Raw genomic sequence first — 14,225 nt, 5'->3', positions numbered from 1 at the left:
TCACGCAGCTCCGTCCATGTTGATATACGACTCCGTGCGCGCCCACATCACGCTGGTTTTTAATATATTATTAAAGTTTGACTGACCTATCTGACTGTTTTTTTGACATTCCTTTAGCGCAGTTAGATGCGGCTTATAACACGGGGCGTCTTATAGGTGGACAAAGTTTTGAAATATGCCGTTCATTGAAGGCGCGGCTTATAACCCAGGGCGCCTTATGGTGCGGAAAATACGGTAAATATATTGGAACTACTGTATTTTTAGGAGTATAAGTCGCACCGGCCGAAAATGCATAATAAAGAAGGGAAAAAACATATATAAGTCGCACTGGAGTATAAGTCACATTTTTGGCGGAAATTTATTTGATAAAAGCCAACACCAAGAATAGACATTTGAAAGGCAATTTAAAATAAATAAAGAATAGTGAACAACAGGCTGAATAAGTGTACGTTATATGAGGCATAAATAACCAACTGGTATGTTAACGTAACATATTATGGTAAGAGTCATTCAAATAACTATAACATATAGAACATGCTATACGTTTACCAAACAATCTGTCACTCCTAATCGCTAAATCCCATGAAATCTTATACGTCTAGTCTCGTACGTGAATGAGCTAAATAATATTATTTGATATTTTATGGTAATGTGTTAATAATTTCACACATAAGTCGCTCCTGAGTATAAGTCGCACCCCCGGCCAAACTATGAAAAAAAAACTGCGACTTATCGTCCGAAAAATACGGTAATGTCAAGTATTTCTAGCTTTCTTATATATCCATGCTCTTGTCCTTGAATGTGATGTATCACCTAAACCCATCAGATACTAAAGCCTAAACAAAGCATACTACTAGCAAAAATTTGTAAAAAAAAAAAAAAAAAGTCTATGGAGAGCTTTTTTGCAAAAGGAAAAGGCCAGGGGCTCCCACTAATTGAATGTTATGGTGAGTTTTTTTATGTATTCATTTTTCATGCACTTATTTTCTATATCTATCTGCCAAACGTGGAAGGCCGGTCCGTGAAAATAATGCCTACATTAAAACCGGTCCCTGGTGCAAAAAAGGTTGGGGACCCCTGCTCCAAACCACAAGGATGTCACTCACTCATTTCGTTACACAAACGTGGAAGATTTGGCTGCAAATATATCCAATTGTCATGGTGGGATAACTGGTGATGATGGCACATGGACAACAGTGTGCTGCTTGTTAAAGAAGGGGGGAGTACTCACAGCTTGATACAATCTGGTATGGACACGTACTCCATGGGGACCAACTCTGCCAGGTCTGTCAGGCTGTACACGTACTTGATTTTCTGACTAAATTTGGTGCTGTAAAAAAAGGGTTGAGTTATAAAAGCAAGAACTGATGAAGAATGTGCACGGTCTCTCTTACCTAATGAAAGGTTTAGTGAGTGCCAACACGGTGCGAATGAACCAAGAGGGATGGACGATTATCAATGACTTTAGGTTCTTCCTTAACCTGGAAAACAGCAAGTTATTATAGGTACATTTTAAGACACCATATTGCTATTGTAATTAAAGTGACAATCACCTTCTGTCAATCTGCTGATAACATTTTCTGAGCCAGCCGACAGTTGGCATCTTTTTCCGAGAGGTTGCCCCGTTGAGATAGACAATCATGTAGTTCTCTGCCACCAGAAGCTCAAGTGTGCCGATGACATACCTGCAAGAGTTTCATTCCATTAGCCGCGGTTATGAAAGGGTCTCTCACGAGGCAGATAAACACTTACTTGAATAAATTGTCCATGATGTATCTGTAATTTGGTTGACTGCTCTCAGGCATGAAGCACACAGCAAAGACAATTATGGCATTCAAGCCGTCGCCATAGTAACCTGCACGGAAAACATCACTTAGTGTTTACTATTGAAAAGCCTGCTTATTTCCCTTTTAAATTGTGTCCACTCGCAAGGAACAAATATTTATGGAAGTTTACATGAGCCAAATCTTCCAAATATTATACAGCCGTCGACACAGCACAGTCGTCGTTTAAAGCATATTCTACAATTTTATGGTCTTGAATTAAACATTCTCAAACGCAAAAATGGCTAAAACTAAAAATACCGATTAGGGATGTCCCGATCCAGGTTTTTGCACTTCCGATCCGATACCGATATTGTTTTTGCATTTCCGATCCGATACCGATACTGACTGATACCGATACTGACCGATACTGGCCTATCCGAGCATGTATTAAAGTTTAAAGTTATTTAGTTTACTTAGTTGTCAGAATCATGTTGAAAAGGGTTTTAGTACTCTTGATAACAACTAGCCAGCTGAATTAGAGGAGTTTGAATAATACACAATGGTTGGTAACAAGAAACTGATCTGTTTATTCAAGGATAAACACAAAATAGACAAAATTATACATGACAAACAGAAATGGCATCATTGAACTAGGGCTGGGCGATATGGCCTTTTTTTAATATTGCGATATTTTAAGGCCATATTGCGATACACAATATATATCTCGATATTTTGCCTTAGCCTTGAATGAACACTTGATGCATATAATCACAGCAGTATGATGATTCTGTGTGTTTTGATTGATTGATTGAGACTTTTATTAGTAGGTTGCACAGTGAAGTACATATTCCGTACAATTGACCACTAAATGGTAACACCCCAATAAGTTTTTCAACTTGTTTAAGTCGGGGTCCACTTAAATTGATCCATGATACAGATATATACTATCAGATATATACTATCATCATAATACAGTCATTCATCCATCCATCCATCTTCTTCCGCTTATCCGAGGTCGGGTCGCGGGGGCAGCAGCCTAAGCAGGGAAGCCCAGACTTCATACAGTCATCACACAAGATAATCACATTGAATTATTTACATTATTTATAATCCAGGGTGTGGAGGGGGGTGCCTGATGCAAGTGTCAAAAAGACAGCCAAAAGAGTTTGATATGAGAATAAATCTAAAGTTAAAATAAAGGGTAGAAATGCATCCATTTGCAGGAAATGTAGTCTTGATTTTCAAAATGTTCTTTCAAGGCTTGCATGTCTACATTAAAACATTCTTCTTCATACTGCATTAATATATGCTACTTTTAAACTTTCATGCAGAGAAGGAAATCACAACTAAAAAAATCACAAATTTTTTCATACGGTGTTGATGTGGAAATTTTTTGCCATTTTGATGGTGTGGAGTCTGGACGTGTGGCACCGAATGAAGATAAGCGTCTCGACAGACGTCACAATATTTGAACAATGATGACGAAAACTGTTGTCTCTGTCGTGTCCGTGTGTCGAAAATTGTTATGCGCTTATTTTTTTTATTTGATTTTGTGCGTGGCATAGATTTGCCGTGCGCAGAGGACCCTTGAGCAGGCGCGCACCTTAGCGGCTGCGCTAGCATCACAGCTAACGTTAGCCATGCCGCTACCTCGCTCTCTGCTGGGAGAGGACGTATATGTATGTAACGTATGACGTGACAGTATGTGACGTATGACGTGACAGTATGTGACGTGTGTAAGAAGGTGCGCTCGCTGTCTGTGAGAGGGAGACACAGGAAAGAGTGAGAAGAGCCTGTCGTGTAATGCCAGCAGCTAAAAGCAACTGCGTGAGAATTGTGGATGTGTTGAAGGTGTGCTGGAAAATGCGGAACGGAAATTACGGAGCAGCAGAAAAGTGGAATGTATTATTTAAATAGGTGCGTTGGAAAACACGGACCGGAGTTTTTTTTTTAAACTGGATCTGGATCGGCATTTTCCCATGCCTTGCCGATACGCAATTTTTGGCAAATATCGGCAGCCGATCCGATCCAAATATCGGATCGGGACATCCCTAATACCGATACTACAGTAGTATTTGCCACTAAAGGAGACCAAACCAATCAGAGCGCCATGTTCAGTATCAAGGCCACTGATTGGCTCAGCCTCAGACAGTATTACTATATTGGATTAAAATATCTTTAAAGTGACCATAGGGTGTTATTTCATGTCCAGGGGCCTCTCAGGGTGCTGAAAAACCTATTTATTATCCCACTTCTCTGTGAGCGCTTTGAGTATCTAATAATAGAAAAGTGCAATATAAAATCTACCGTATTTTTCTGACTATACGTAAGTCGCAGTTTTTTTCATAGTTTGCGACTTATACTCAGGAGCGACTTATGTGTGGAATTATGAACACATTACCGTAAAATATCAAATAATATTTAGCTCATTCACATAAGAGACTAGACGTATAAGATTTCATGGGATTTAGCGATTAGGAGTGACAGATTGTTTGGTAAACGTATAGCATGTTCTATATGTTATAGTTATTTGAATGACTCTTACCATAATATGTTACGTTAACATACCAGGCACGTTCTCAGTTGATTACCGTATTTTTCGGAGTATAAGTCGCACCGGCCGAAAATGCATAATAAAGAAGGAAAAAAACATAAGTCGCACTGGAGAATAAGTCGCATTTTTGGCGGAAATTTATTTGATAAAAGCCAACACCAAGAATAGACATTTGAAAGGCAATTTAAAATAAATAAAGAATAGTGAACAACAGCCTGAATAAGTGTACGTTATATGAGGCATAAATAACCAACTGGTATGTTAACGTAACATATTATGGTAAGAGTCATTCAAATAACTATAACATATAGAACATGCTATACGTTTACCAAACAATCTGTCACTCCTAATCGCTAAATCCCATGAAATCTTATACGTCTAGTCTCTTACGTGAATGAGCTAAATAATATTATTTGATATTTTACGCTAATGTGTTAATAATTTCACACATAAGTCGCTCCTGAGTATAAGTCGCACCCCCGGCCAAACTATGAAAAAAACTGTGACTTATAGTCCGAAAAATACGGTAATAGGACTTTAATCATGCAATCTACAACATTAAACTACGAGTGCTGCTGTTAGAATATGTCCTTGACACTGACCTCCATGGCTTATAACTCGCTTGTAAGGGTCAATGGCCGTCATGTCCACCCTGTGCTCCTGGTCTCCAAAGCGAAACACCCTCCAGCGTCTGCCCTCCTCCCTTTCCTCTGAGGCAGAGTACTGTTGGACTGACTCCACGCCCTTCTCTAGTAGTTCTGTAGATTTGGGCTTGGGGAGATCATCTGGGAGAGAAAAAGGGGGAAGACAAGGGAGTCATTTTGTATTCATGCTTTGGTTAAATAATTACTCCAACATGTGTGGTGGACTGATCATTATAGTAGACATGCTGCATCGATCTCAATTACAAATATACTGGATTTCCTAATATAATGGCAGGAGATGTTTATTTCCTTTAAATTGAATTGCAGATGGAGGTTTTTATTTAAGTATCTGTTAAATAATAGTTAACAATACTAGCTAACTAGAGTTCAAAACAAGGAAAAAGGACTATTGTTAGGAAATGCAGAGGAAAAAGTGAGAACCAAAGCAGACTGGGAAGAATGAACAGTAAACATTCACCACATTGTGGAGTGTGCGCGAGCGGATGATGCATCACACCACTAATTCTGCTAGAGTGAAGGCCATTATATGAGGAAATGCAGCAAATCTCTTCATTTACAACCTGCACAGCTCACATTTTCATGTGCATTGATACGGAGTGGATGATCTGGGAATGTCACAGTGATATAACAGAAATAAACGAGCTGCAGAAAGCAAAGAATCATCAACAGTGGCAAAATAACCTTGATGATTGAAATATTTGAGTGATTAAGGATTAGCCGTATTTATATTTACGCTGTACTTACGCTTAACAAGTAGACTAATAAACCATACTAACCTGAGCATGAACTTTTGATTTGATATCTTGGCTTTTTACAAGAAACTACTGATATAAACATGTGTTTATTTGGATCTGTATGCAAAGACTACTAATACAGTGTGTAAACTATACTTTTAGTTGTGTTGTTTATCACTATAGTTTGCATTTTGTCCTAAATCACAAGAAATTGCTATTTGCAGAAATGATGCAAACATTATAACATGGTGTTTCTTAAAAATGAGGTCAATTTCAGGAGAGGGGGAAACAATGTCATGCACAAAAAAAAAATGATAATGATGATAGAAAAAGAATGAAACATGAAAAAGGGCCATGATTTATTTTGTCATCAATCTGGACACGGTGTGATTGACCATGAATGAGGGGGGAACTGTTCATGAGACCTTACCACAAGCACCAGAGAGAAACCTGTTGCTGCCCTGCAGCCTGTTTCCAGGCAGGCAACGGAAACAAGTCTTCCATGTGAAAAAGCAGAAGGCAGCGGTGTGGAAAGACAAAAACAACACAGCACATTTTAACTAACACTTTCGTGTGTGGCCTACCCAAAACCCGCGTAATCAAGGAAGCATCACACTATACGGACAGAAAAATGGGACTCTTAATTGTGAAATTATTATTCAGTGGTTAGGCTGGATCATGTGACTTTATACTTGTACAGGCCAAAAGTTTGGAGACACCATCTCATTCAATGAGTTTTCTTTATTTTCATGACTATTTACATTGTAGATTGTCACATCAAAACTATGAATGAACACATGTGGAGTTATGTACTTAACAAAAAAAGGTGAAATAACTGAAAACATGTTTTATGTTCTATCCATCCATCCATCCATCCATCTTCTTCCGCTTATCCGAGGTCGGGTCGCGGGGGCAGCAGCCTAAGCAGGGAAGCCCAGACTTCCCTCTCCCCAGCCACTTCGTCCAGCTCTTCCTATGGGACCCCGAGACGTTCCCATGCCAGCCGGAAGACATAGTCTTCCCAACGTGTCCGGGGTCTTCCCCGCGGCCTCCTACCGGTCGGACGTGCCCTAAACACCTCCCTAGGGAGGCGTTCGGGTGGCATCCTGACCAGATGCCCGAACCACCTCATCTGGCTCCTCTCGATGTGGAGGAGCAGCGGCTTTACTTTGAGCTCCCCCCGGATGGCAGAGCTTCTCACCCTATCTCTAAGGGAGAGCCCCGCCACCCGGCGGAGGAAACTCATTTCGGCCGCTTGTACCCGTGATCTTGTCCTTTCGGTCATAACCCAAAGCTCATGACCATAGGTGAGGATGGGAACGTAGATCGACCGGTAAATTGAGAGCTTTGCCTTCCGGCTCAGCTCCTTCTTCACCACAACGGATAGATACAGCGTCCGCATTACTGAAGACACTGCACCGATCCGCCTGTCGATCTCACGATCCACTCTTCCCTCACTCGTGAACAAGACTCCGAGGTACTTGAACTCCTCCACTTGGGGCAAGATCTCCCCCCCAACCCGGAGATGGCACTCCACCCTTTTCCGGGAGAGAACCATGGACTCGGACTTGGAGGTGCTGATTCTCATCCCAGTCGCTTCACACTCGGCTGCGAACCGATCCAGTGAGAGCTGAAGATCCTGGCCAGATGAAGCCATCAGGACCACATCATCTGCAAAAAGCAGAGACCTAATCCTGCAGCCACCAAACCAGATCCCCTCAACGCCTTGACTGCGCCTAGAAATTCTGTCCATAAAAGTTATGAACAGAATCGGTGACAAAGGGCAGCCTTGGCGGAGTCCAACCCTCACTGGAAACGTGTCCGACTTACTGACGGCAATGCGGACCAAGCTCTGACACTGAGCATACAGGGAGCGGACTGCCACAATCAGACAGTCCGATACCCCATACTCTCTGAGCACTCCCCACAGGACTTCCCAAGGGACACGGTCGAATGCCTTCTCCAAGTCCACAAAACACATGTAGACTGGTTGGGCAAACTCCCATGCACCCTCAAGGACCCTGTCGAGAGTATAGAGCTGGTCCACAGTTCCACGACCAGGACGAAAACCACACTGTTCCTCCTGTATCCGAGGTTCGACTATCCGGCGTAGCCTCCTCTCCAGTACACCTGAATAGACCTTACCGGGAAGGCTGAGGAGTGTGATCCCACGATAGTTAGAACACACCCTCCGGTTCCCCTTCTTAAAGAGAGGAACCACCACCCCGGTCTGCCAATCCAGAGGTACCGCCCCCGACGTCCACGCGATGCTGCAGAGTTTTATGTTCTACTTTCTTCAAAATAGCCACACTTTGCTCTGATTACTGCTTTGCACACTCTTGGCATTCTCTCCATGAGCTGTGACTTGAAAACCATTTCAGGTGACTACCTCTTGAAGCTCATTGAGAGAATGCCAAGAGTGTGCAAAGCAGTAATCAGAGCAAAGGGTGGCTATTTTGAAGAAACTAGAATATAAATATTGTTTTCAGTTATTTCACAATTTTTTGTTAAGTACATAACTCCACATGTGTTCATTCATAGTTTTTTACAATGTAAATAGTCATGAAAAGAAAGAAAACGCATTGAATAAGAAGGTGTATCCAAACTTTTGGCCTGTACTGTATATTTGTCCAGCAGGAAATGCACCTGTGAAGAGGTTAACCCATGACAAAAAAACAACTCTTTCATTGACAGGTTGCACTTTTGCAGGTTAAATAGAGACCACGTGTCCTAACAAAGTTGACTTAGCAGTGCATTGCAAATACAACCGTTGGAAAAGGCCCTTACCTTCCCATTCAAACTCAATGCTGTTGTCGGAAGGTGTGTCCATGTCATCCAAGTCCAGCTCTGTACTTTCATCCAACTCATCAGACAGAATAGAACCTTCACTACGGTCGAGAGTGAGGCTGATGTCCGGAGCCGCAAGCTTCTTCTTCTCCTTCTTGCTATGGTTCACTGTGTAGCCTAGAAGATGAAAAGTAACAATCAATGTTTCACAGACTTTTAATCCTTACACAGTTGTGTCTTACAATTAAGAGATGTTTTTCCTGGCAATACTCCATAGCTAGAGGACGGGAAGAAAAGTCCATTCTAAAGTTCAGCCAAAGTTTACCGAGAGTAATGAGCACAATTAACACCTTCAAGTGTTCTCCTCTGCGTCATGTGTAACTAGGCCTGCAGATACCATTCTACACAGCGTCCAGACTGGCCACATTAGAGAGACTAAACATGTCTACATTTAATATTGATAAAAACTGAGCATTATCATTTCCGTGAAGGCTGTTCTGATGGCGGACTTGAACTAGATCAGTTGTGTCAAACTCAAGGCCCGGGGGCCAGATCTGGCCCGCGACATCATTTTATCTGGCCCGCAAATGCCTGGAAATGATATGTGTCAATAAAGTAATTCATATTTTCTCACTAAAAGTAATGCATTTTTTTTCATTTTGACAGAAAAAATATATGTACTGCTTGAAATTGCATACCTTTTAAACTTTAATAGTATCCAATATTGCAACAAATATTACAGTATATGTTTTTGTCTAAATAAAAATACTTAACTTTACAGCAAACTACCCATCAAATGAATAAAAATGACAATACATTTTACGTTGTTCTTTACAGCAGTGTTTTTCAACCTTTTTTCAGCCAAGGCACATTTTTTGCGTTGAAAAAAATGCGGAGGCACACCACCAGCGGGAATCATTAAAACACAAAAAAACAGTTGACAGTAAAAAGTCGTTGTCGCAATTGTTGGATATGACTTTAAAGCATAACCAAGCATGCATCACTATAGCTCTTGTCTCAAAGTAGGTGTACTGTCACCACCTGTCACATCACACCCTGACATATTTTGAGGTTTTTGCTGTTTTCCTGTGCGTAGTGTTTTAGTTCTTGTCTTGCGCTCCCATTTTGGTGACTTTTTCTCTTTTTTTTTGGTATTTTCCTGTAGCAGTTTCATGTCTTCCTTTAAGCGATATTTCCCGCATCTACTTTGTTTTAGCAATCAAGAATATTACAGTTGTTTGTATCCGTCTTTGTGGGGACATTGTTGATTGTCATGTCATGTTCGGATGTACATTGCCTTTGCTCCACAGTAAGTCTTTGCTGTTGTCCAGCATTCTGTTTTTGTTTACTTTGTAGCCAGTTCAGTGCATAGCCTTCCCTACGCTTTAATGCCTTTTCTTAGGGGCACTCACCTTTTGTTTATATAGACAGCACAGACACTCAACAACAACACATCATTTGCAGACTATAATTACTGGTTTGCAAAAAATATTTTTAACTCAAATAGGTGAAATTAGATAATCTCCCACGGTACACCAAACTGTATCTCACGGCACAGTGGTTGAAAAACACTGCTTTACAGCATATTAGAATAGAATAGAGTTTTATTATCATTATTACAGTGAACAGGTTCAAAGAACAACGAAATTGGAGAAGATCCCCTAAGGTGCGTACACAGTAATTTAGTAATATAAATAGTAAAAAAAAGATAAAAAAGAAGATGTTAATTGAAAAAAACTACTAAAGTTTTTTGCGTTAAAATTATTTTGACTGTGCTGCCAGTTTTTGACTATAATTTTTCATTAAAAAAAGAAGTATACCGTCTTTTCATTTACAGTAATACACCATTGTGTATTACTGTAAATGAAAAGACGATATATTTGTTTTTACGGTAGAAAAACTGGCAGCGAAGTTGCCAGAATAAAAAAAGAACTCGTACTGTTTTTCCATTAACAATATGATGTTGTAAAAACCAATGTCAATTTAACACAAAAATTCTGGCAACTAAAAAGCTGCCAGCTTTTTCCGTAAACCCCTCCCCCCGAAAAACAGTGGTACTGTTTTTACATTTACCGTAAAATGTTGTAATTTTTTTTTTAAACACTATATTTTACAGTAAAATTGTGTAAATGTAAAGTTTTTACTGTAAAATGGACAGTCTACTTAAAACAATTTATATAATTAATAATGAAATCCAAAGGCAAATTCATACATTATTCACTGTTACATGCGGCCCTCTGATGGCAGCCATAACTGCCATGTGGCCCTCAATGAAAACCACTTTGACATGCCTGAACTAGATTGTACAAGTGTACCTAATGAAGTGTCCACTGAGTGTAGCCGTGTTTACATCCCCTTGAGTCACATATTGTTATTTTCAATCAACAACAAGTGGATGTGTCATCAATGTTAACTGCTTTGTTTTCATTACCAGTGTCTCCCTCTTCAGAGGCTCCAGCAAATAACTCGTCGTCGAGCTCCTCTTCCTCAGGCAGAGGCCTAACAAACAAAGTGATCAGATTAGTTGTGGGTTTCTATTGACTTGTGCAGTGCAGAGCAGCGAGTTCCATCCTTGCATGCCCTCCATGTGAGCGTCAAACTACCGTGGAAAGTCCTCATCCTGCCACTCTTCCTTAAGCTCGACTCCCTCCATTCTTAACCGAGCCTCTGTAGTGGCGACTGATTCCTGACGCTCCAGGCTGGGGGGATAAAACAAACAAAAGATAAACTATAGCCGTTTTCTCTGGCTTAAAGACTCTCCTGAATGTCAAGTGTGTCCATTGCAATGAGGGTAAGATGAAAAGATCAGTTTTACAAGAATACCGAATTTGATGGACTTGCATAATCTGTTGTGGAATGGCCAAACATGTCAGAAGGAAAATTGTGCCCTCATTAAATTCCTCTGAGACATAAGACTTTACAAAGTTACGACAAGGGAAGAACAACATGAAACACTTAACCTTAAAAGGCGGTTTTATTTTGTTAATGAAATGGTCCTCTTGCAATCACACCTACCGTATTTTCCGCACTATAAGGCGTACCTAAAAACCACAAATTTTCTCAAAAGCTGACAGTGCGCCTTATAACCCTGTGCGCTTTATATATGGATAAATATTAAGATTCATTTTCATAAAGTTTCGGTCTCGTAACTACGGTAAACAGCCGCCATCTTTTTTCCCGGTAGAACAGGAAGCGCTTCTTCTTCTACGCAAGCAACCGCCAAGGTAAGCACCCGCCCCCATAGAACAGGAAGCGCTTCTTCTTCTACTGTAAGCAACCACCCGCCCGCGTAGAAGAAGAAAAAGCGCGCGGATATTACCGTACTTCATTTCCTTTGTGTGTTTACATCTGTAAAGACCACAAAATGGCTCCTACTAAACGACAGGGATCCGGTTCATGAAAAGACGCAATCTCTCCATCCGCACACGGATTACTATTTCACAGCAACTGATATTCCTGTGAACCGCACTGTGGATACAACGGGAGCACGTACGGTGAATATTCGCACCACAGGGAATGAGAAGTCATCCTTCACTGTGGTTCTAGCTTGCCATGCTAATGGCCAGAAACTTCCACCCATGGTGATATTCAAAAGGAAGACCTTGCCAAAAGAGACCTTTCCAGCCGGCGTCATCATAAAAGCTAACTCGAAGGGATGGATGAAGAAAAGATGAGCGAGTGGTTAAGGTAAGTTTAAGTTTACGCGAAGAGGCCGGGTGGCTTTTTTCACGCAGCTTCGTCCATGTTGATATACGATTCCATTTGCGGCCACATCACGCTGGTTTTAATATATTATTAAAGTTTGACTGACCTATTTGACTGTTTTTTTGACATTCCTTTAGCGCAGTTAGATGCGGCTTACAACACGGGGCGGCTTATAGGTGGACAAAGTTTTGAAATATGCCGTTCATTGAAGGCGCGGCTTATAACCCAGGGCGCCTTATGGTGCGGAAAATACGGTAAATGTAATGGTGGAGCTTTGGTCAAAATCTTGCATTGATTTTTTTTACAGACCATTTAAACCACTTTCTAACTGTCTCTTTAGAGGGCATTCTTATTTATGTGCCGAAGCTCTTCTTCAGGCTGATTCCCCTTCAACTGCCTCTCCACCCTGTCAGCCATGTTGTCATTTTTAGTGCTTTCATATCTGAATCCGATTTTTTAGCCAAGTACATTTAACACACAAGGAATTTGACTTGGTGGACTGTGCTTTCTTTGTTCAATGCAAGAAAGAAAGAAAACCGTGACAACTAGAAGAGAGCGCTGTACCGAATCGATTTATAAATTAGAACTATATGCTACTTTGTATTAGAAGCGGAAACAGTGGAGGATTTTAGCATGCATGTGCATGTGCGAGGCAGTCTGCCTCAAAACAAGAGGATAGAGAAAAATAAGGAACTTATTTACTACAACTGAATAATAAAGAGCATCCTGAAAGACCAATTCCACCCCAGGCACTGCCACCTAGAACTACTACCCTCGGGCAGACGCTATAGGGTGCTAAAAGCAGGCACAAATAAGACTAAAAAACAGTTTTTACCCAAGAGCCATAGTAGCATTAAACAGGCCTGAGTGAGCACAATGTGTCCGTCATGTCCTCATGTGTCATGTCTTTTTATTTTTTCGGACTAAAATGCGCAATAATGTTATGTGTGTATATGTATATATATATGCATATGTATGGATATACGCATGTGTGTGGATATATACATATCCATACCTGCCAACTTTTGAAATCAGAAAAACCTAGTAGCCAGGGTCCAGGGGCCGCAGGCCCCGGTAGGTCCAGGACAAAGTCCTGGTGGGGGGTTCGCCCCCCGACGCAAAATGATTGATTGCATTCAGACAGGTTAAAATGTTGCTAAAACCATCACTTTTCTATCAGTCACAGTGACTTTTCAAAACAAAAATATTACAGCAAAAATCATATGGGTTGATTGACATGTTTATTCTGTAAGCTATTAATTAATTAATTATTTTGACAGTTAATGCCAGTTATCCTGTCAACCTTTCACAAGACTTCAATTTGTTAATTAAAAGTGTAAACAGTATAAACACTTTTTAAAGTAAACAAATGGTAAAACAGTACTAAACAATTCCATTAAAAAAAAATGGTGTCATTATTAACTTTCTGTCCAAGCTTGTATAATCTACTGCCTTGTTCAATTGTAAAAAATATTCTGTGCCTAAAATTCACATTTCTATCACAATTATCATACTGTAAATATGGTAAGCTAACTTTATTAAAATTAATAGTCCTGTCAATAGCATGGAATTACAATTCAAATGTAGTTTTTTTGTAAGCCTTTCAAAAGAATTCAAAATATGAAAAATTAATGAAAATTAATTTAAGCCATCAGACACTTGAAACGTGGCACATCACATCTCTAATGTAATCAACTTTTCAACAGAAATAGCACTGCAAAAATATTAAGGACATACTTCTGTATTTTGGTAGTTATGCTGTCAACATTTAACAAGATTTCTTCAACTTGGACTTGAAAGCATAAATAGTATAAACACTTTTAACAGTATAACAGTACTAAACAATTCCAATAGATAACATTGGTGTCATTACCTTTTTGTGGCTAAAATCCAAATTTAGCAACGGCATTAGACTTGTGTTTTTTTGTCCCAACGTGGTCTTTTACATCGCTAATTCCTCCGTGTCCGATCGAAAAATCTTGTCTGCACAAGGTGCAATTCGCGTAGTTTTCAC

The 14,225-nt window shown here is 40.2% G+C and overlaps 1 protein-coding gene across 4 annotated transcripts in view; it reads right to left on the bottom strand.

Moving 5' to 3' along the window:
* The window catches only part of bnip2 (BCL2 interacting protein 2), a 46,182-nt gene that overhangs the window by 16,664 nt on the left and 15,293 nt on the right, over nt 1-14,225 (bottom strand). For all 4 annotated transcript variants that reach the window (XM_061970368.2, XM_061970371.2, XM_061970369.2 and 1 more), the window contains exons 2-9: nt 11,110-11,205; nt 10,938-11,005; nt 8,507-8,683; nt 4,923-5,105; nt 1,753-1,855; nt 1,554-1,685; nt 1,395-1,481; nt 1,232-1,330 (exon numbers count right to left, since the gene is read on the bottom strand). In XM_061970368.2, the coding sequence (XP_061826352.1) occupies nt 1,232-1,330; nt 1,395-1,481; nt 1,554-1,685; nt 1,753-1,855; nt 4,923-5,105; nt 8,507-8,683; nt 10,938-11,005; nt 11,110-11,205 (945 nt within the window). The remainder of the gene's footprint in view (nt 1-1,231; nt 1,331-1,394; nt 1,482-1,553; nt 1,686-1,752; nt 1,856-4,922; nt 5,106-8,506; nt 8,684-10,937; nt 11,006-11,109; nt 11,206-14,225) is intronic.

Source organism: Nerophis lumbriciformis, linkage group LG10 (genome assembly GCF_033978685.3).
Source record: "Nerophis lumbriciformis linkage group LG10, RoL_Nlum_v2.1, whole genome shotgun sequence".
Classification (NCBI taxonomy): Eukaryota; Metazoa; Chordata; class Actinopteri; order Syngnathiformes; family Syngnathidae; genus Nerophis; species Nerophis lumbriciformis.
This window is presented reverse-complemented; position numbering and strand designations above follow the sequence as displayed.